The sequence below is a fragment of the Leopardus geoffroyi genome, chromosome A3, assembly GCF_018350155.1.
Source record: "Leopardus geoffroyi isolate Oge1 chromosome A3, O.geoffroyi_Oge1_pat1.0, whole genome shotgun sequence".
Classification (NCBI taxonomy): domain Eukaryota; kingdom Metazoa; phylum Chordata; class Mammalia; order Carnivora; family Felidae; genus Leopardus; species Leopardus geoffroyi.
This window is the reverse complement of record NC_059336.1, coordinates 16,014,201-16,036,468: the sequence shown is the minus strand read 5'-3', so window position 1 is coordinate 16,036,468 and position 22,268 is coordinate 16,014,201. Positions and strand designations below refer to the sequence as shown.

At 51.8% G+C, this 22,268-nt stretch overlaps 1 protein-coding gene and 2 long non-coding RNA genes across 5 annotated transcripts in view; 1 reads left to right on the top strand and 2 right to left on the bottom strand.

Moving 5' to 3' along the window:
- The window catches only part of ADA (adenosine deaminase), a 28,191-nt gene extending 17,013 nt beyond the window's left edge, over positions 1–11,178 (bottom strand). The window contains exon 1 of one of the 3 annotated variants that reach the window (XM_045444485.1): positions 11,034–11,178. In XM_045444485.1, the coding sequence (XP_045300441.1) occupies positions 11,034–11,066 (33 nt within the window). In that variant the 5' untranslated portion in view covers positions 11,067–11,178. Of the gene's footprint in view, positions 1–10,163; positions 10,206–11,033 lie in introns of those variants that run through there. The other 2 variants (XM_045444488.1, XM_045444486.1) reach the window with 2 other exon arrangements.
- Positions 11,179–13,811: 2,633 nt separating this feature from the next.
- On the top strand, positions 13,812–20,275 carry LOC123580160. The gene is made up of 2 exons (XR_006703153.1): positions 13,812–13,952; positions 19,796–20,275. It is a non-coding gene; the product is annotated as an uncharacterized LOC123580160 (long non-coding RNA).
- The window catches only part of LOC123580158, a 41,106-nt gene continuing 36,177 nt past the window's right edge, over positions 17,340–22,268 (bottom strand). Inside the window, exon 5 of the long non-coding RNA XR_006703152.1 lies at positions 17,340–18,040. This is a non-coding gene — a long non-coding RNA (uncharacterized LOC123580158). The remainder of the gene's footprint in view (positions 18,041–22,268) is intronic.

The following is a 22,268-nucleotide window of genomic DNA, read 5'->3' as shown; positions in this document are numbered from 1 at the left end:
AAACCCCAACAAATGTTGGACACACAAAGCCAGGAGTTTAAGGACACAGGCTTTGGAGACCGCCCATCAGACTGGACTCCCAGATCTGCCCCTTTGCTGGCTGTGTGACCTCATCTAAGACTCTTGATCTCTCAGAACCAGTTTCTCAGCTACAAAACAGGGTATTTCTGCCTCCCTCTCCACGAACAACTCTAAGGATTTAAAACAAAAAACAAACAAAGAAAAAAAACATACAGTGTTGGGTGGTTGGGTGGCTCAGTCAAGTGTTCAACTTTGGCTCAGGTCATGATCTCACACTTCGTGAGTTCACCCCCCTCCCCCATCGGGCTCTGTGCTGACAGCTCAGAGCCTGGAGCCTGCTTTGGTTTCTGTGTCTCCCTCCCTCTCTGTCCCTCCCCCGCTAGCACTCTGTCTCTGTCTCTGTGTGTGTGTGTGTGTCTCTCTCTCAAAAATAAACATTAAAAAAAAAAAAAAAAAGACAGTGTAGGTGGGTGTGTATGGCCCACAGGAAGCAGACACCGCTCTCGGCCAGGGCATCTTCCAGAAGCGGTTAAGATGAGCATACCAGGGGGCACCTACGTGGCTCAGTCCGTTAAGTGTTGGGCTTCAGCTCAGGTCATGATCTCGTACTCTGTGAGTTCGAGCCCCACATCAGGCTCTGTGCTGACACTCGGAGCCTGGAGCCTGCTTCAGATTCTGTGTCTCCCTCTCTCTCTCCCCTCCCCTACTCGTGCTCTGTCTCTCTCTGTCAAAAATCAATAAATGTTAAAAAAAAAAAAAAAAAAAAGATGAGCATACCAGGTACTCAGAGACAGCGGGAAAGTGACTTTTCCTGGGCCAGGGGGAGATCTAGAGAACTCCAGGTTGGGCCCTTCTCTGGAACTTGGGGACCTGGACACAAAAGTAGCTGCCTTGGCTGGGGAGGAAGCCACCGGGCTCCCGGGAATCCCAGGAACACCCACCTGAGCTGCTTCCTGTAGAGGAAACCCAGCCCCGGGCCTCAGAGGCACAGAGCTGCCAAGCCCTCCTCCCAGAATTTGGTCCGGGTAATCAGATCTTTCCAGAAGTCATCCAGCCTGCAAAGGAGCCAGTGGCACTCACCCCCAGGCTCAGAGGAGCTGTTGGTTCCCTGACAAAATAAGTTCAATGCCCACTTAGCTAACTGTTCATTGCATTCTCAAAAAACAGAAAAACGGTCAGCATTGGGAACACTGAAGCTTCCAGCCCAGGGAACTGCCAAGCAGTAGTGTGACCCTGGACAGGGGCCCTCCTCTCCCTGAGCCTGTGAGGTTTTTTATCCTTAACCCTCACGTGGCTGTGCTGAGGATCCCGCCAGAGAGGCAGGGTCCTTTGTGGTCAGATCTGGAATCCAGGCTCCTCCACTCCGTCTCTGGCGGCCTGGACAAAGTTACTTCACTTCCAGTGTCCTGGCGTCCTCATCTGTCCAATAGGGCGGTTAACATGCCTCTCTCCTGGGGCTTCGTGAGGCTTAACCACATTCACACATGTAGTGCGCTAGGCCAGCACGTAACAGATGCTGAAACGCTGCCAGTGAAGAGTCCTGCATTCACCAAACTGCTGAGGCCCTGCTGGGTGCTAGGAATGGAGAGCAAAGCTAAAGGGACAGAGTCCGCTCCTGTGATGCTTACAGTCCAGCAAGGGAAGTGGAAGTAAATGTCACAGTGACAAATGTACACTCACAAGCCAAGACAAGTCCTTGAGAGGCATAAACAGTCCTACAAAAGAGATAACAAAAGACCTTACCCAGCTAGAAGGCCAACAATGGCTTCCTGGAGAAAGCAGAGCTTGAGCCAAGATCCAAAAGATAGAGAGGAACCAATGAGGCAAAGGCAGGGTGAGGAGGAAAACAGGAAGAGCATTCTAGGCAGGGGGACAGCACAGGCAAAGGCAATAGGAAAACATGTGGTGCGGAGAAGAACTAAAACACGGCTCCAAGAAGAGAGGGGTGGTGGGGCTGGAGGGGCTGCAGGACCACTCAGGCCATAGGGAGTCAAGTTTTAACTTGAGAGCACAGAGAAGTTATGACAGGGTTTGAAGCCAGCTAGAGGGGGAGGATACTCAGAGCAAAACCAGCTGGAGGCTATGAAGGTCAAGTTTATGAGAGATGATGGTGCCTCGAACCAGGGTGGCAAAGAGGGCATGGAAAAGCAGGGGGACAGAAAAAGGGGTCAAGGATGATGCCTCGGGTTAGGCCTTGGTGGGTATGGGTAGCGATTCCCACGCTCTGGGCGCAGCCCAGGAAGAAACCCCAGCGCTCAGAGGGAAGGTAGGGCAGGGGTAAGAGGAGAGAGACATGGTCAGTTTGATCTTGGTTAAGCTAGGATACCTTTGAGCCCTCCACATGTAAAAGGACAGAGCCAGGAAGGAAAGTTCTAGAGTACTTTGAGATGGAGGCCGGCAATGCAAGTAGGAATATGGATGATGAAGCCGTGGCCTTGAATGACCTCACCAGGGAGAAGGTGTTAAGAAAGGGGCCAGAGAGGAAGCCTCCATGAGCACCAGCACCCAATGGCTTTACACGGGAGGTTGAACCTGGAGAAGAGCTGTCAGGCAGAAGAGAAACCAGGAGTGTGGTGTGCAGAAGGCAAGGGACGATCAGATTTTTTTTTTAATTTTCAATATTTATTTTCGAGAGAGACAGAGAGACAGAGAGACAAAGTGTGAGCAGGGGAGGAGCAGAGAGAGAGGGAGATGCAGAATCCAAAACAGGCTGCAGGCTCCAAGCTGTCAGCACAGAGCCCGATGCGGGGCTTGAACCCACGAACCATGAGATCATGACCTGAGCTGAAGTCGGACACTTAACCGACTGAGCTACCCAGGCGCCCCTAGGGACAATCAGATTTTAAGGAGGAGGGGCGCCTGGGTGGCTCAGTCAGTCGAACGTCTCTTGATCTCGGCTCAGGTTATGATCTCACAGTTCGGGGGTTCAAGCCCCGAGTAGGGCTTCACGCTGAGGGTGCAGAGCCTGCTTGGGATTCTCTTTCTTCTCTCTCAAAATGAACAAAACAAAAAAGATTTTGAGGAGGAGTGGCCCAGCAGGTCAGCAGAATGGTAACTCTCCAAATATGGCTAGATCTGAATCCTGAGAAATACAGATTTCCTCACCTGGCAAAACAGGTGGTTTAAAGTTCTGAGGAGTTTATCCCGGATTATCTAGATAATGCAATTACCCATCTCCTTATGAGGGAGGCAGGGTTTTAAGAAAAACTCCTAGCAGTGTGACCACTGAGGCAGATGGGAGCTGAGTGGTCACAAGCCAAGGACAGCCTAGAGCCACCGGAAGCTGCCAACAGATGCGTCTCTCAGAGGGTGTGTGACCCTACTGACACCTTGGTGTTGGCCTTCTGACCTCCAGAACAGGGAGAAAATGTCTATTGTTTAAAAAAAGGTGTTTTTTTTTTTTAATGTTTATTCATTTTTGAGAGAGAGAGAGAGAGAGGGAGGAGTGGGGAAAGGGGAGAGAGAGAGGGAGACACAGAATCCAAAGCAGCTCCAGGCTCTGAGCTGTCAGCACAGAGCCGGACAGGGGGCTTGAACCCATGAACCGTGAAATCACGACCTGAGCCAAAGTTGGCTGCTTAACCGATTGAGCCATCCAGGTGCCCTGAAAATTTCTATTGTTTGAAATTCCCATTACTGTGTGTGGTTATTTGTTACACAGCAGCTACAGGAAACTGATACAGTGAGGTCCTGCCAGACATCAAGCAATAGGAGAACAGAAACATGTCCCTTGGGCTAAGGCCACAGGGGACAGGGACCTGGAGGGGAGGTTCTCGGCCCTGGGTGCCCATTAAGAGCACCTGGGAAGCTTTGGGACGTCACCCACACCCAGGCCCAACCTGGTCCGTGAAGTCACATCCTCGGGCCTGCACATGGGATCATCGTTAGATTTAAATACACACAGCCAACACTGAGAAGCACTATCCTACAGGAAATATCCCAGAGGCCTGAGGGGGACAGAATCCATGCTGGAATAGGGGAAGAAACAAGTAGAGGTTTAAAAAAAAAAAAAAAAAAGAGAAAGTTTAGATTCTTCTTTCCAGAATTTTACTCCTGAAGGAGAAGAAAAGGCTGGAGAAAGGAGTAGAGGGAGAGGTGGGTCCAGAGAATGGTCTGTAGGGTGGGAGTGACTGGGGCAGGCTTAAACGCTGATGGGGAAGACGATTTGCACGAGGCTACGAGGCTGCGGAGAAGGCCCGAGGGCTCCCCCTGAGAAGGGACAAATGGAAGAGCTGGACAGGGGAAAGGAGGGAGAGGGAAGGGCTCAGGCAGAGGAGCCCCGGGTGCAAACATCTGGATCAGGCAGCAGGGAGGGAACTGGCCTGATATAGAGAACGATATAGTGGGGAGAGGAGGCGGCCATAGAAAGGGGGTGGAGGGCAGGGACAGGTCACAGTTAAGGCCGGATCCATGGAAGGGTTTGGGATAGGAGGTCACCTCTAAAAGTGCCTCTGGCTGCCGTGTGGAAAGGAGTTGAGGGGGAAGCCAGAACAGAAGCCAGAGCTGCCCAGGAGTCAGGACTAGAGATAAGCACCCACAGGAGACACCTGCCGCGGCACGGACCAGGCTGGGAGTGCCCCACGCGAATGCACGGGCTAACCGGGGCAGAAGTGCAGGGAGGGAGGAGGAAAGAGGCAGGAGGCAAGAAAGCAGGGCCTGCTGCCCCGCTGTGTCCTACAGGTCCCACCGCTCCTGGGGCTTCCCGGAAAGCTGCCTTGACTCCTGTCAGGGGAGAAGCAGAGGCAGGAACCCCCTTCCTCAGGCAGCCCAAGCTCCTCAGGCAGGCCTCTTATGGAACTTTCTGGCGATGAGCCACTACCCACGAAGATGTCAGCATGCCCCAGAGGATAATGGGGTGCAAGCTCCAAGACTGGGGTGGGGACCCTGCTCTCTTGTCCCCATTCAGGAAAAAGGAACAGCAGGAACCAGGAACAGCTTCTAACTTACTGAGTATCTACGACGTACTGGACCACCCACACACATTAACTGATTTCATCCTTAACAACAGCAAGGCGGGAACTTCACTACCATTTTACAGAGGTGGAAAGTGAAAGTTCAAAAAGTATCCAGGGACACAAAGGCAGGCAGTGATAGAGTCAGGATTTGAACCCAGGTCTGAGTCACATTGAGCTCTTACTAGACTTTCCCTGCAGGCCTGGCCTCAGGGAGTCTACCATAAGTGATTCAGTAAGTGATTCAGCAATAGCAATAACCAGCTGCCTACTATTATTAGGTCCTTTATCTCAGTTAATCCTGACCTCCAGGCAAGGTACACCTTACAGAGGTATACACATCAGCCTGGTGCCACAGAGGCCAGATGGGCTTGCTGAGCTCCAGGGAACTGTGACCTGCCCGACATTGCCCAGGCTGATAGCAGCAGAGCTGGGTTAGAACCCAAGTCTGTCTCCAAGCGCACGTCCCGCCCACGGGCCAGACCATCGCCCCGGAGCGCGCACCGGACCTGTGCCCGGCCACCTGACCTCTCTAGAGGCAAGGGAGTCCCTCCCCCACTCCCCTGCACTTGCTCCCCAGGAGGCCGACTCACAAGCAGCATCTGAAAAACACAGCACGCACGCACGAAATCCAGAGAGGAGCAGGAAGCATCCTCAGTTACCAAAACTTAAAGCTCCCCCCAGGTGCTGGGCACAGTGGGGGCGTGAGCAGACGTGCCGAGTCTGGCTCTCAGGGGACTCCAGCCAGCCAGGTGGAGGCCAGGGAGGTGCATTCACTCACCCGAGGTGTCCGTGGCAGGGCCAGGACAAGGACATAGGTCCATGGACTCCTGGGCCAGGCACTCCCAGATCGGACTCTGGCTCCTAACTGGCAGGCAGTGTGCCTTCAAAGCACACCCAAGTCGAACCGGGCGCCCCCCAACACAATATTCGGTTTTGTTTTCATCCTGCTGACTTTTGAAATTTACTTAACACGTCTGTCTCCCTATTAGTTCCCTGAAAGTGTGGACTCTGTGTCGTTATGCTGGATCTTCAGTGTTTAGGACAGTGCCCAGCACAGCAAAAAGCACTCAGCACACGTCGAGTGACCAAGTGACCGTTTCCTCCGCTCTCTGTTCTAGGTCAGCAACGCTGTGTCCTCTCCCTGAAACAAGGGAGGGGCCGACCTACCCCCTTGGGCTGGGAGAGGGCAGCGTAGACAGGACTCCTTGACCAGCCCCCAGAACCTGGATGAGCCACAGGTGCCCACAACCAGCCGGACACCCTCTCCCTCCCTAGCTCCGGTCTTGGCAATGAGCCGGTGCCCACAGGCCACCATGGCCTCTCAGCTGACTTTTGGGGGAAAACCAGGAGGCAGAGCGGCCCTGGGCTGACAAGCTGTTTCGGCCACACTTCCTCTAGAAAGTCCTCTGTGCTCAGCCCCATCTGAGCTCATGCAGCTCAGAGGCGTGGACCTGAAGGGGCCGAGCAGTCTCCTTGTGCCACCTGCTTCCTGGGGGCCTGATGGAGCAGAGCAGAGCGTTCAGTTGCTGCCGTGAGCTTCCCCAGACGGTTCAGAGATGGGAGGGCGTGTCTTTAGCCAGGGGCACATCCTGTGGAGCAACAGCCTAGGAGCTCGGCACAGCTATTCCCCACTTCATAGGTGGGGAGACAGACACAGATTAAGGAACCAGCCCTCAGCCACAGACGGCTGAGTGCCCCGGAAGCTGTTTGAGTCAAAGCCAGAGGCTGTAACAGCCACAGTGTGCTCCCTTCATCCTGCAGATCAGAGCTGAGTCAATACTGGTAAAATCTGAACAGAATGGTTGAGAACCCGGACAAGGATAACGAACAGGAGCGGCCGGCATTGGGTGCCCCGCTCAGAGCCAGGCCTGCACTAGGTTTTATGTAGGCTCATACACATCTCATTCCCACTGTACAGAGAGGAAAACTCCCTCCTCTGCTTCCATGGTCACAAGGACACCAAGCTTGTTTCTTCCCTCACCTTGCTGCTCTGGAGGCTCAGAACCCTAAGGGGTGAGGGTGAGCCTGCCCCCCAACACTCTGGGTACAGATAGGCTTGGACCTCACTTTGGACCCCCTGGCCTCCTCTTCTCCCCTGTCCGAAGCCAGGCTACAGTGCTATCCTTCCCCACCCCAGGGGGGCACCTTCCTAGGACAACTGGGTAGGTCGACAAGTCCTTCCCAGCTCACAGGACCCCTTCCCACCCAGGTCAAGCCAACCCCAAGATTAGACGTAGAATCAGAACTGCGGCCAGCCTCCCCCACCTCGCTGTGTGACCACATTTACCCTCTCTGGTCCTGGCCTCCTCTGTCAAACAAAAGGCTTCCCTGAAATCTAATCTCATTCATTCCCTTCTCTCCCAAGGGCCATCTGAGTTATAATGGTCGGGTGGGCTCTTTGAGGGGCTTTTTAAACACAGGTGGCTCTAGTAACCAAAAAGTACTGAAAGCCCAAATAAGTGCTAACAACGGCCTTTGTGGCAGGAAGTCCAAAAGATGAGAAAGACTCTGAAGGTGGAGGGGGCCTCCCAGAGGGCACCGGGGCTCCCACGGCAGTCCTGGGGGGGGAGGGAAAACACACTTAAGGGCCTGCTGCGTGCCAGCCGGGGGCTTCACAAGTGCCACTCAGCACAATTTCCCCAAGATCCCACGACTTTGATTTGAACCAACCCATTTTACAGAGAAGAAAGCAGAGGTCCAGAGAAATGTCCACCAGAACTCTTGTAGCTGCTGAACAGTGAGGCAGGGATCCACCCTCAGTCCATCTGAAGCCCAAGGTTACTCTGATTCTAAGTGCCTTCCTGGCAAACTGGTAAGGGCAAATTTGCAAGGCAGTTGGCCTTGCAAATTTTAGGCAGTTTTAGGTAGAACTGGGTTCAAGTTTAGCTCTGCTTTCTGGCTGTGTGACTTTGCATAAAGTTCCTTCCCCTCTCTGAGCCATTTCTTCAGATGTCAATGAAGAAGACCTACCTTAAAGGGCTACTGTGAGCATTGGATGAACATAGGCAAAGCAGTTAGAACGGTGCCTGATACAGAGTAAGCATGCAAATAGGAGAAAGAACAATTTTGTGGGCAGGGTGCCTGGCTGGCTCAGTAACGCAGGAGACTTCTGATCTCAGAGTTGTGAGTTCAAGCCCCACATTGGGCATAGAGCTTACTTTTTTTAAGTTTATTTATTTTTTGACAGAGGATCCCAAGCAGGCTCCACACTGTCAGTGCAGAGCTCAACGTAAACCCGTGAGATCAAGACCTGAGCTGAAACCAAGAGTCCGATGCTTAACCAACTGAGCCACCCAGACGCCCCTGGCATAGAGCTTACTTAAGAGAAAATGATGTGGGAGATTTAGCCCCAGTTCTCTGCATCGGGGAGGGACAGTGTAGAAAGTGTGCTCCGGGCCTGGGCCAACTCGCTTGCCTGTCTACAGCTTTCAGGTACTCCTTTTGTGTAGCCTTGGGCAAGTCACTTCCCCTCCCCACGCCTCAGTTTCTTCATCCGTAACGTAAAGGCAGATGAAGATATCTACCTCGTCCAGTTGTCCAGAGAACGCTGCGATGTAAATCACCAAAAGTACCCGGCAGCCGCTGTTATTACAAAAATCGGCAGGTGACCAGCATTGTCCTCCATGCCGAAGAACTCCTGAGCACCACAGGATTTTCCAGCCTTGCCTCGTGTAGAAGGAGACTGGTAAGGGCCACCACTCCACCTTCCCTATACCTCCTCCAGTGCCCAATAGGTACTCAGGCAGTATTTGTTAGATTAACACTATCAGACCAGGGAGGCGACCAGATAAGGCCTTGCTCCTCAAACCGAGGTTGGTCCGTGGTCTAGCAGTGTTATTAGCATCACCTGAGAGCTTGGAAGGGACCCTCTCAAGTTCCACCCCAAACCCACCAGTTCAGCGTCTGAATGTTAACGAGGCACTCAGGTGACTCGAGTTAACATTTTAAGTTTGGAAAGCACACCCTCTCTCTGCCTTCTTGAAGCTGGCCAGGGCCCTGGGCCTCACCCGGTGGTAGGCATAAGAAGCCAACCAGCCCAGCAAAGACTCCTGTCCCAGACAGGCCTACACCTGGGCACTGGCACCTCTACTTCAGAGGCATCTCCAAAGGCAGTATCAGGAAAGCTGGATGGGGCATGGGATTTTTGAAGCCAGCCCCCCACTCTGGGCTCAAACCCCAGCTTGGCTACCTCCGTGCCGTGGATCTTACGCCTTGTTAATCTTCCCTCTATTCATCTGTGTAATGGGATGATACCAGCTGTCTCATGGAATCGCTGAGAGAATCAAATGAATTAATAAAGGTAATGTGTTGAGAACGGTAGCCGGCACAGAGCCCTAACAACTCAATTAGCTCCAGGTACTAATTCTAGTTCTCACGATTATCTGTTCCCCCCACAGGGAGGCGGGGAGCTGGCTCCGGCGGCAGTGGCTGAGACAGGCTCCCTTTTGCTTCTCCCGCCAGCGCAGGCACATTCCCTCCTTGCAATATACAATTTAATCATATCTTCACCTACATAGAGGAGGACACTCTACCTTCCCTCCCAAGCACCCCCTTTTAACTCTGGACCGCCCCCCACCACCACCACACCACCCACAAGCAGGTGGGGCCCATTTCCCAGGTGTGGAAACTGAGGCCCAGAGAGGGGAAGTAACCCACCAGCTGGAATCAGAGAGGATTGGGTGAGGCCAAAAAATGGTAACAATGACCTCTCCCTCACAGGGCTGTTACGAGTATTGCAGGGACAGATGTGGAGCACACAGCAAGTTCTGCAGAAGTGTTACCTATCATCTCCATAGCTCCAATGTCGCTTCCAGTCAGGGGGCTTTGTCTACTGCCTTAGGATTCATAACAAGGTAAGGTGGTTCCCCCGCCCAAGGGCAGAGGGAATCCAAAAGCATTTTAAAAAGAAAAGGGGGAAAAAAAACAGCCCTCACAAGGAAAGAGGCACCGAAGATGGGGGCACCCAGACAGGGTGCGGCGGGAGGCTGGGGTAGGGTTCCGCAGGAGCGCTCCCCAGCACTGACTTGTGGCAGAGTAGCTGAGCATTTACCCTGTGGTGGGGGCATCGGCAGTGAGGGGCAGGCCTTACCTCCTCCAGCTCTCACCCAGCTCTCTCTCTCGCTCTCTCTCTCTCACACACACACACACACACACACACACACACACACACACACACGGGATACTCACCAAGTCTTTTATGGTATCTGCCGTCATCATTCGCACCCATTTCTCAGAGAGGGAAGTGGAGTCTGATTACAGCTCACTCCTTCCTGTGACCCCTCCCCCCACCCCCAGCAGTCTCAAACCCTGCTAGCCCATTCACTCTGCTGGGCAGACTCCTGGACCCTTCCCCTCTGTGGACTGAATCTCAGTGCTCCAAAACCCTGCCAAGTGGGCCTAGACCCTCCCTGACCCAGGCATTCCCAAGACGCCACAGCTGGTGGGAGGAGGGACCACGGAGTTATCCCTTGGGGCCAGTGGCTGTGGCTTGGCCTGGAATGACCCCAAGGCCTAAAGCCCACTTAGCCCCTCGTGGGGAGAGAGGGGCGCCCTGCTCCCCTCCCTCGGTTCTATGGCACGGTTCTTCCGACTGGCCTATCCATAAACCCGAGATCCTCAGCGCTCGCAAACCCATCACAGCGTCGGAGTATAAAGCTGTTTCCGCAACACTTTAGGTGCCTATGGGTGTAGACACTGGGCCCCATTTTGCAGCTGAGGTTCGAGAGGTCAAGCCCCCTGCCTAGGTTCACACAGCTACCCGGTGCTGGCGGGGCCAACAAGGCCCATTTAACAGGTAGTGAAACTGAGACTCAGAGAGGACAAGTCAGGGGCAGAAGCAAAACTCGGAGGCCAGCCGGGGGCGCCTCGGGATTCAGGACACTCCCTGCCTCATTGTCTCTCGTTAAACTGCCCGGAGGCACCCCGGGGGCCTGAGCTGAGGGAAGAAAGCGGCTGGCTGCAGGGGCCCGGGTTTGCTCCCGGGGTGTGGACGCCCTTAAGCCCTCCAGCCAGACAAGGAGCCAGACCCCCCGGACCCCAAGGCCCCCCCGCGCTCACTTTGGGCTTGTCGAAGGCGGGCGTCTGGGTCATGGTGCCAAGCGTCCGCCCCAGCAATGCTCCCTCCGCCGGTAGGTGCTCACCCGGGGGACCTGCCCGGACCGCGGCCCGCCACGATCCTCTTAACGCGGCCCGGCCCCGCCCCCGAGCCGGAGCCCCCGCCCCCTCCCGCCCCGCCGGAGCCCCGCCCCGCCCCCCAGCCGGAGCCCCCGCCCCGCCCCTCAGACCGGGATAGTGTATTTCCTGGAATTCCTTCCTAGCGAGCGGCGGGGACAAATCCGAGCGCCCCCCCGCCCTGAACCTCCGGCCCCGGGACGCAGTGTTGGAGCCACCTGTGGGCTCGGGCTCCAACCGCCTGGCTGGCTCTGCCTCCCTCCTGGCCCCTCGAGCAGCATTCAAGCTACCTCCTGGGCGCCTGCAGCGTGCCAGGCCCGACCTGGAAGCTGGGAACGGTGAGAGTCACAGACCTCGTGTGGCTTGCACTCTACTGGGCGAGACACACGCTCATCACATAATCCCACAACATAAATGTACAGTCGGGGGCCTTAATGGGGACTAGCCGTGGCTTGCAGGTCGGCGAAGGCTTCTCTGGGTTTACTAGGGGGGGCGGGGGGGGGGAGTAGGGGTGGAGTGGAAGAGGGCAGCCCACGTGGAGAGGACATTCTCTGTGAGACCCCAGGGCTCTGGGGAATGAACGGCGAGGAGGGAGGCATAGCAGATCCCCTCCTAGGCATTTACCCTTGAGAAACCCGCCTGCGTGCAGTCAGAGAGCATTTTCGAGGATGTTCACAGCAGCACTGTGCCTCACAGCAGACAGCCCTGGAAACACCCCCTAATGCCCATCCGCACGGAGTGGGCAAAAACTGGGATTTTCACTATAGAATGTTACACAACCGTGAAATTGAATGGACTCTAGCTGCAGAGAAGCTAGACGTATCTCGGAAACCACTCTGCATGAAGAAATAAGTTGCAGAAAAACTATGTACACTATGATGCAACTTTTAGAATGTATGGTAAAAGCAACACCAAAAATATGCTTGTGTGGGCACATGCACATGTAGAAAAAACTTTTAAAGGGAAAGATAAACACAAACTGAAGAATGTTGTCTCAGGGGAATGGGAAAGAAGGGGAAGAAGAGGAGTTCACAGGTACATTCTGGTTACTGGTGGTGGTCCAGTATTTGAGTAGCATTATTTCATTTCATAATGTTATAAATAAATTGATATACAAGGGGGAAACAGGGTGGGAAGTGGGTGGCATGGGGCTAGTCAGGTGAGAGCTAGATCACACTTGGGGGGGGGGGTGTGGGACATGGTGAGGGATTGATTGGTCTTTGCTCCTGAGAGCACTGGAAAAATCAGTGGAGGGTGTAAATGGAGGCAAAACAGGATCAAACTTTTATTTGGGGGAAAAAAAAAATAGTCTCCAGCTACTCAAAGTATGGTCCGGGGATCATTGGCGTCTATTCCCTGGGGCTGATTAGAATGCACACTTCCAGCCCCCATCCCAGCCCTGCTGAACTGGAATCTGTGTTTTAACAAGATTCCAGGTGCTTTGAGTGCACATGCATGTTACAGGTTAAGCCTGGGCTCGCTGCTGTGAGGGGAAAACATTGGCAGGGGTGGGGGGGGGGTGGGGAGTCAGTGGGGTGCAGAGGACATCCCTGGGGGACTAGAAAGGGAGCTGCTGCAGTGGTCTAGGCAGAGTGTGGTGACAGTGGAAGAGATGGGGAAAATCAGATTCAAGCTACACTTACAGGGTAAAATCAGCTGGACTTGGGTTGGGTTGTATGTGGGAGTGAGGGAGAGAGTAGGTCAAAAATGACCCTTCCAATACGTGGTTGGAGTCAGAGTTTTTTGCAAGACCCTTTCCTGGCTCTCATGTAACTCAGGATAAGACTGGCTCTCATTTAGGGGCGCCTGGGTGGCTCAGTCGGTTAAGCGGCCGACTTCGGCTCGGGTCATGATCTCACGGTCCGTGGGTTCGAGCCCCGCATCGGGCTCTGTGCTGACAGCTCAGAGCCTGGAGCCTGTTTCGGATTCTGTGTCTCCCTCTCTCTGACCCTCCCCCGTTCATGCTCTGTCTCTGTCTCAAAAATAAATAAATGTTAAAAAAAAAAAAAAAAAAAAAAAAGAATGGCTCTCATTTATTGAGACACACTTGGGGCCAGGTACCCTGGGAAGTGCTTTATAGGCACCATCCCGTTGAATCTTCGCAGCAATGCTGTGCAGTGGGAACAGACTTCCTCATTTTACAGATAAGGACACTGAGGCTCAGACAGTGGAACAGCCTGCTTAGCGCACATTGTGAGTAGCAGAGATGGAATTGAATCCGAATCCAACTCTAGAGCCTTCATTCTCTGCCTTGTTACCCTCTCCCCAGCCCCTGTCATGACTTTCTGGTCCCTCTCCCACGTCTGTCCCTTGACTTCCTGGTGCGTTTCCCAGACACTAGTCAACCTGGGCGACTTGCTGGTGGAGTAAAGGCGATCGATCACAAGTTCTTTGCTGTTCCTCCCTTTGTGGCTTTCCTTCCTTCTGTATCTGGGCTGGATGGAGGGCCTTATTCAACAGAACACGATGGAAATGACATTCCTGGACTTTGAGCCTGGCTCATCAAAAGCCTGGCAGCTTCCACTGGGACCTCTTGAACACTCTGTCTGGGAACCCTGAGTTGCTGCGTATGAAGTCCAGCCACCTTGAGCCCATCCTTCTGGAGACCCCACGTAGAGCCACTGCAGTCTAGCTGAGCCCAGCCTTTCTACCACTCCCACCAAGAAACCAAACACACCAGTGAAGCCGTGTTGGACCCCCGGACCAGAGCAGCCGCCAACTGAATTTGTGACTTCGGTCGTGCCATGTGGAACCGAAGAATTACCCAGCTGACCCCAACCCAAACTCCTGACCTACAGAGTTGTGGTATGTAATAAAATGGTGGTTATTTGAAGCCACTAAATCGTGGGGGATAGACGGTCCAGCAGAAGGAGATAACAGGAATGCTAGTGCCTGGCCACCCAGCCCCTCCAGTCTCTGCACCTGAGTTTATGCCATTCTGACACCCGGAAAAGCCTTTTCGCAGATCCTGAACTATCAAAATTCTGCCTTCTCAAGCAGGTCGAACACAAAAAGAAGCAATCAGGCTGTGTGCTGCCCGGCTTGTGTTTGCTCTTACGCACTGCTCCTTGCCAGGCAGCCCCCCCACTACGGAAACACCATCAGCTGCTCTTGCCCTCTGACTTGGGTTTGGCCAATAGGGGGCAGCAGCAGGAGGTCAGAAAGCGGGAGGAGGGAGACGTCAGGATGTTTAGTCCTTCTCTCCCCCCTTGCACAGTCAGCCACCGGGTCAGCTGTGTCTCTCCACCAAGGCCACAGCTCCTGGCAGGCGGTCCGGTCCAAGCCACACTGCCCACCTTCAAAGGCAATGATTCCTTTAGTTACCAGCCTCAGGCTACTGCTCCACCCCTTCTTGCTTTCCAGAAGCTCTGCTCTGGGTTCGAGTTCCCTGGAAGCAGAGCCTGAGGTGAAGATTTGAGTGCCAGGCAGTGTATTTGGGAAGAGGCCCAGGAAACGCAGGAAGACAGGAAGGGAGCCGATGCGGACGGGCTACAGGACCAGGCGCCTAGAGCTCAGTTGTGCAGTGAACTCTGGGAGACCATGTAGAGAATGTGTCAGAGTTAACCCTGCAGGAGTGAGGAGGCTGGGAGGTTTATCTATCAACTGCCCTTTGACTTGAGGACATTCACTCCTGGGCACTCTGGGCTTGCCCAACCCGCTGGCTCAGCTTGTTTCCATGGCTAGAAAACACCAGGAGAAAGAGAACGAGCAGGAGACTGACCCTGATACTACACGGCATGAGTGCTATGCAGAGGCGATGCTGAGGGCTCTCGGGCTGGGCCCTGACAGCCACGCCTAGCCACAGCTTTGTAAATCCCTTGTTTTTTCCCAGCTTTACTGAGGTATGATTGACAAATGAAATTGTAAGATATTCAAAGTGTTCAATATGGGCCGCCTGGGTGGCTCAGTCAGTTAAGCGTCCAACTTTGGCTCATGTCAGGATCTCACGGTTTGTAGGTTCGAGCCTCGCGTTGGGCTCCGAGCCTGCTTGGGATCCTCTGTCCCCCTCTCTGGGCCCCTCCCCCGCTTGCATGCTCTTTCTCAAAATAAACTTTAAAAATTAAAAAAAAAAAAAAAAAAGTGTATAATGTGATGATCTGATATAAGCATACATGTGAAAAGATTCTCCCCCCACCATCAAGTTAATTAGCACACTCATCATCATATATTTACCTCTTTGTTTGTTTTGGTGAGGACACTTATGTTTTACTCTTAGCACATTTCAATATTTCAGTAATGCAAAAGTGTTATCCACGCTAGCCATCCTGTTATACATTATATCCTCAGAATGTATTCATCTTCTTAATGAATATAATTCCTTTATTAAACTCCCCTCAATTATTCAGTTTGAGTGTTTGCCTGCTTTCTGCCGGGACCCTGGGTGATATAGTCTGGTCTTGACCTTCACATAAATACAGGGTAGGCCAATGTCTACAGAGTTGGAAGAGGGGTGGAGAGAGAAAAATCTAGCTCGGGATCTAATTCCAGCCAACAACAACAAATGAATGAATGAAAACAGAGAACTAATGAATAAGAATTGTCATAGACTCTAAGTCTAAAGTTCTCTTTTGGCCAGGAAAAGAGCCGACGCAGGATTAAAGCGAGAGATGGCTGATGTCCCGGAAAAGACAAGAGCCCCGAATAAGGATCCTTGCCCCATTTTAATTAGTATCGGAAGGCTTACAAATGTGATGGGTGTGTACAAAGAGACAAGGAAACTGGGAACGTTAACTTGGGAACGTGAGGAAAGAGGGGGGTTTTGAAGATATACAGTGTTTGGGGTCTGGGTCAATATAAAACAAAATCCGGGCGCCGGGCAGTCGGGAGGAAGGTTGTTTACAGTGGACGTGAGGCAGCACCCCTGTTTATCTTTGCCGAGGGGATGAGATAGAGGAAATAACCTCAGGGCTGACCAGGCACCTTGGCTTTTGTTAGCCATCTCCACTCTTGGCTGCTTTGCCTGCAGCGGCAGTCCGTTGTCCAAATCACCAACTTATCTACCCTGGCCCTGTCCTCCTGGGAAAGCAGCTTTTCTGCCAGAGTACTGAATTGGGGTGCTTCCACCATGAACATCTAATCTTGTTTATTTCATACACCTGTGTGCTGGGCACCTTTGTGCCGTTCCTATTTCAGGCCTTTGCCTCTCCCTATTTGGGGGACTCTGCACCCCCTATTTTGGGGTGCCTTTGCACCTCTCTATTTCTGCACCTTTGTGCCTCTCTATTCTCGGGGTGCCAATCTGGTTTACCCAAACTCGGGTGCTAGCATATTATGACTTTATTTCTTTATGCCTTGTTAACCCATTGGTGTAAACGCGGGGGATTCCTAAGCTTATCCCCCACAAAGAATATTCTAATTGGACACAATGCTGATCAGGAGTATCATGTCCAGTTAAATTAAGCTGGTAACTTAGTACTACAGAGCCCGATGTGATTGTTAGAGTTGGGAAGGGGAAAAGTTACAAAGAGACGAGAACCAGGCTTTCATGGCAGATTATCAGTTGGGGTAACCCTAGCTACTGTTACACATAGAATGTTATAGATACCCAGCAAATAGGCTAGAAATAGAGTCCTTGCTTATATAACAGTTGTGAGCAGGTGGCAACTCTCTACTTGGTCCTACGACATGTGGGTCTCAGGTGGCCCTGGGGATCATCTTTATTCCAGCCATTCATAGGGCGAAGAGAGTACTAAGGGGTGTAAGGGCTCCAAAGTGCACACATCACTCCTGCCCACATTCAATCCCCACAGCTGCCTCATGGGCCATACTGAATTGTGGGGAAGGCTGGGAAATGTAGTCCAGCAGTGCACCTGGGAAGGTGACCTTCCCATAAGACTTGTCATTGTATGTGTGTCAGAGAATTGTGTGACCTTGTCTAACCTTACCAGCCAGGTGGATAGTCTATAAAGGCAGGACAGGGTCAACTTATCCCGGATCCCCAGCCCTGACCCAGGGCCTGGGGGAAAGCAGGCACTTGCTACACGTTGGTGGAATGATAGGATGTAAGTAGGCAATTAAGGTCATTGTTGTCGAGCTTCTGAGGTATATGGGAAGCCCTTAATGAGCATGACCTTGTGTCCCAGCCCTGTGCAGGCTCAGGTTGCCTTGGATTAAGGGAGGGCAAGATGATGCCTAAGGAAAGAATTTCAAGACAAAGGTAAACCCCTCCCTACTGCACACACTCATGCAAAATTTGTGTCACAATAGTAGCTACTATTTATTGAGCACCTATTTTATGCTGGTCGCTGTTATTCACGGGCATAGGATTTCATCTAGAGATCCCCACCCCCCCCCCCCCACCCCCAGCAGTCCTATGATGTAGGTTCCATGATTAGCCCCATTTGCTGGTGGAGAAATCAAGGCTCGAAGTGGTGAAAGATGAAGCTGGAATTTGGGTGTGAATATGCTAGACTCAGAGCCTGTGCTCTTGACCTCTACCAGTATCCAAGGGGATGCAGGGTAGGTTGGACAGCAGCCAGGTCTGGGGGAAGAGGCCTGAGTAGGCAGGCGGGAGCCCTGGGTTCGCATCCGGCTCTGTGTGACTGAGGGCAGGTCACCTCATTCGTTTGGCACGTAGTTCCCTCGGTTGGCTCTGCACCAGGCACTGAGGATATGCAGAAAAAAACCCATCCTCTCCATGGTTTGCTCCTGGGCAGCAGGGGAACCAGCATCATCAATTTGATTCAATGTGACAAGGGTCATCAACTATTTCTTCCTCCTCGGCTCTCTTGTCTTCCTCTGTGAAACTTTCAGCAAGGGGTCGGGAAGTCAAGGGTTGCAAACTCAAAGACCAGCAGAGCAAGTTTGGAATGCAGACAGTCTGGAGTCCTGGCTCCACCACTTGGCAGTTCTGTGACTCAGGGCCGGTCCTCTCTGGGCCTCAACTTCCTCATCTGTTGAGTGGAGATAACACATGTACACACTGAGCTCACGGGATAACACATAGCCATCCCTGATTCATAGGATAACCCACATATATACCTAACTCGCAGCGTAACCCATATACAAATCTAGCTCATAGGATTCTGTGGGCTAAGACACACGCGCCCAGACCTAGCTCGTGGGATAGTCCACAGACATGCCTCACTCGTGGGAGAGCAGTGGAAGGACTGTGCAGTGAGACGGCAGATGCCCCACAGAAATGCTGCTGTGCCGAAACGCGAATCCTCCGAGTGTTCAAGGAAATCCAGAAACCACACTTCCAATGTTTAAAATGTGTTCAGACAGACGGTGACTATACTTATCATGGTGAGCAAGACTAATTCCTAGAATTGTCAGATCGATACATTGTACACCTGAGACTACTAGAATGTCACAATTACACTTCAATAATACATTTTAAACTTAATTAAAGCCAAGAAGTAAAGCTCTAAGAATACTAATAAAAAAATAAAGAGGGGCGCCCGGGTGGCTCAGTTGGTTGGGCAGCTAACTTTCGCTCGGGTCATGATCTCCCCATTCTCGAGTTCCAGCTATGCAGAGTGCTCAGACAGCGCCTGGAGCCTGCTTCAGATTCTGCGTCTCCCTCTCTCTCTTCCCCTCCCTTGCTCATGATCTCTCATGAATAAATTAAATAAATAATAAATAAATAATCTCTCTCTCTCTCTCTCTCACAAAAATAAAGAAACATAAAAAAATTTTTTTTAATAAAGAAAAAAGTCACACTGGTAAGAAAAAAAAAAAAAGTGTTCAACACCTCCTGAATCTTAAAAACTTTGAGCTAAGGAACACCTCTGTGGGCCAGATTTTGTCCCTGGCCCTGTGGACTTCATAACAGCCAAAGTCTCTGCTGATTCTGGTCTCTGAATAGGAAAGAGGACAAGGAAGGTATTGCCCCAACTCAAATTTAACCAGGCAGAATTGGAATCAGTTGCATACAGTAGAAAATTCTAAACTAATAGTAGCCAAAACAGGAAAGAAGTTTATTTCTCTGTCTTGTAAAAGATGTCCAGGGGTGCTTGGTGGTTTAGTTGGTGAAGCATCCAATTCTTGATTTCAGTTCAGGTCAAGATCTCACACACGGAACCTGTTTGGGATTCTCTCTCTCCCTCACTCTCTGCCCCTCCTCCCCTCTCAAATATAAATAAAATAAACATTAAAAAAAAGTACAAAGATGCGCAACGCAGGCTAGTATGGCAACTCTGTGCAGATGCCTCCTTCCATCTCTCTGCTCTGCCGTCCCAAGCATGTGGCCTTTATCCTCGTCCAGCATGGCTGCTGGAGCACTGGCCATCACATCTGCAGCCCAAGACAGCAGAGTGAAGGAAGAGCTCTCCTCTTTTAAAGATAATTCCTGATTTCCTCATGACACTTCCACTCTTATAGTCAAATGGCCATACCTAATTGAAAAGAAGACTGAGAAACGCTTATAGCCGGGGAGGCAAGGTAGCTAGCTAAAATGTGAGGTCCACCTGCTCAAGAAGAGGAGACAATGAGCCATTTGTGCCACATCAAAGAACTGGGTGTGTGAGGAGGGTGTGTGGATGGGCGGAGGGGTGTTGCCAGGCTGCCAGATTCTGCCTTCTAGGCCTCAGGTGTCTTTACAGCCCTGTCTGACCAAGAGAAGAAAATCAGAGAATAAGACAGAAAGAGGGTAGCTGAATATAATAATGAGAGCAACAACTTACCGAGGACCTGCTATATTCCAGGCTCCGCGCTGAGCCCCGGCGAACATCACAGATTAGCATCCCAGGCTCTCTCGTGGGTGAGCCTCCTGCTGTGAGGCGGGAGGTCCTGTCCTGCCTGTGCCAGCTGGGGAAGGAGACTTAGAAGCCCGCCGTCTGCCAGACAGACAACCACCAGCCTTTCTGTTTTCAGTCCTGCCCTACACCTCGGTCTTTGGAGGTTCTTGGTCTCTCTCATCCCTGAGCCTTTGATCTCCAGTTGTCTTGTGTCCTGATGGCTCCCCTGAACAGTCAGGGTTCAACTTTCTGGGTTTCCCAAGTCAGCCTACCATCTGTTTTCCAGCTTCGAGAGTTTGGTTGACTGTTCTCATCTGCTGTGAGTTCCTCACATGGTCTCTTTGTCCCAGTGGAGAGGTGTGCATTTTTAAAAACGCTTTTAGGTCATTTTATTAGAATTTCAAAAACATTGGAGGCGAATAAATGTGTTCAGTCTGCCATGTTTAACCAGGAGCCTCCAGCCTGCACTCTTGGGGCGCCCTCAGCACACAGGGTTCTCGCTCGCTCTTAACCCCGGGGAATGCTTCTCTGTCGCCTCCATAGCCCAAACCTGCTTGTCAAGTGCGACGGCCTTGCCGCCCTCTTCTTTGTTCTTAGGAAAAAGAAATCTCTGATATGGCTCATTTCTGTGAAGTCAAGTGTGGACGTTAACAAGTTAAAACTTGAAGGTGGGGATGAGAGTCATTTCTGAATTGGAACATCAGAGTAAATCTCCCTCCAGAGCAATATTTCCACTGTGTTTACAAGGGAGTCCAAAGTCAATGCTCAAGGGGAAAGCCAGGTAGAGCCACGCTTATCCTTACAAACGACTGAACACAGACGCATTGCCTCTCGGTGAGTCTGACACAGTCACCATTTCCTCCAGAGTTTTCTCCCGGTGTCTTGGTGAAGTGCCTGCAGGAGATCCTGGTTTTGGTTGAGGAGCCATGTTCTATGAACAACACGCACCTCCAGACCCTGGGACCCCCTCACTGCACCGTGACGCTCGTGATGCTGGTAAGAAAAGGGGCGCATGGTCCCCAAGAACTAGGGTGACCGACTGCCCTAGTTTGGTGGGACCGAGGAGTTTCTGGGGACACAGGACAGTCGCAGGGCAAACCGGATGGGTGGCCGCCCTGCAGACCTGCTCCTCACACGCGCTCCCGGGCGTGTGCTTGCTGCACACGTGGCTGAATATGCTCATCCCTGCTGTTACCACCTACCCTGGCGGATGGTGGAGTAGCTCAGAGACTGCGCTCTGGAACCAGCACGCGGGGGCCAAACCCTAGCTCCAACACTCACCAGCTCTGAAGCAAGTCACTTTACCTCTCTCTGCCTCAGTTTCCTCATCTATAAAATGGGAATCATAGTCAGAACAAGTCTACTCCGTAGGTTTCTGCAAGGATCAAGTGAGTTAATAGATCTAAAGCACTTAGAATGTTTACAGGCCACCGTCTCTTATCTGAAACCCTGATGTCTCAGGGCCCTCGTGTGTTTTGGGATTTTGGAAGCTTTTGGGTTTTAGAAAGCACACACCAGGGGCGCCTGGCTGGCTCGGTCAGTCAAGCGTTTGACTCTTGATCTCAGGGTTGTAAGTTTGAGCCCCACGTTGGGTGTAGAGATTACTTAAAAATAAAACCTTAAAGGGGTGCCTCAGTGGCTCAGTTGGTTGAACATCCAACTCTTGATTTTGGCTCAGGTCATGATCCCCCGGTCATGGGACTGAGCCCCATGTCAGGCTCTGCGCTGAGCATGATACCTGCTTAAGATTCTGTCCCTCTGTCCCTCTTCGCAGCTCACACTCTCTCTCTCTAAAAAAACAAAATAAGATAAAATCTTTTTTTAAAAAAAGACAAAGCACACACCATATGTTATGTAGCACACCAGTGGGGTCTGGGTTAGCATCCCATAATTAAACACATTAATATTTCTGCAGAAAAGAATTATGAATATTTATACATTTGCTCAGGTTAGATTTGGGGCACCAAATGAATTTTGGTACTAACCTTATTTTGTTCAGAATTTCTTGGATTCAGAAAGGAGTTGTAGACATGCACAGTTTGCTGATGTTATTATTATCATTATTAATATTAATATTATTATTATTATTATTATTATTATTATTTTTGAAAGAGAGAGCACAAGCCGAGGAGGGGCAAAGAGAGAGGTAGAGAGAGGACCCCAAGCAGGCTCCACGCTGTCAGCACAGAGCCCAACGCGGGCTCAAACTCACCAACCGTGAGATCATGACCTGAGCTGAAATCACGAGTCAGATGCTTAACCGTCGGAGCCACCCAGGTACCCCTGCCGGTATTATTGTTTAACGGACATCTGGTGTAGCTACCACACAATTGCTCCTTAAGGACAACTCAGGCTTTTGTGCCCAAGGTCCCCACTCGTTCCTGAAGCTTCCTAGTGGGGTCTTTCTGCACCAGCAGCTGTGAAGGGACATTCTCTTTTC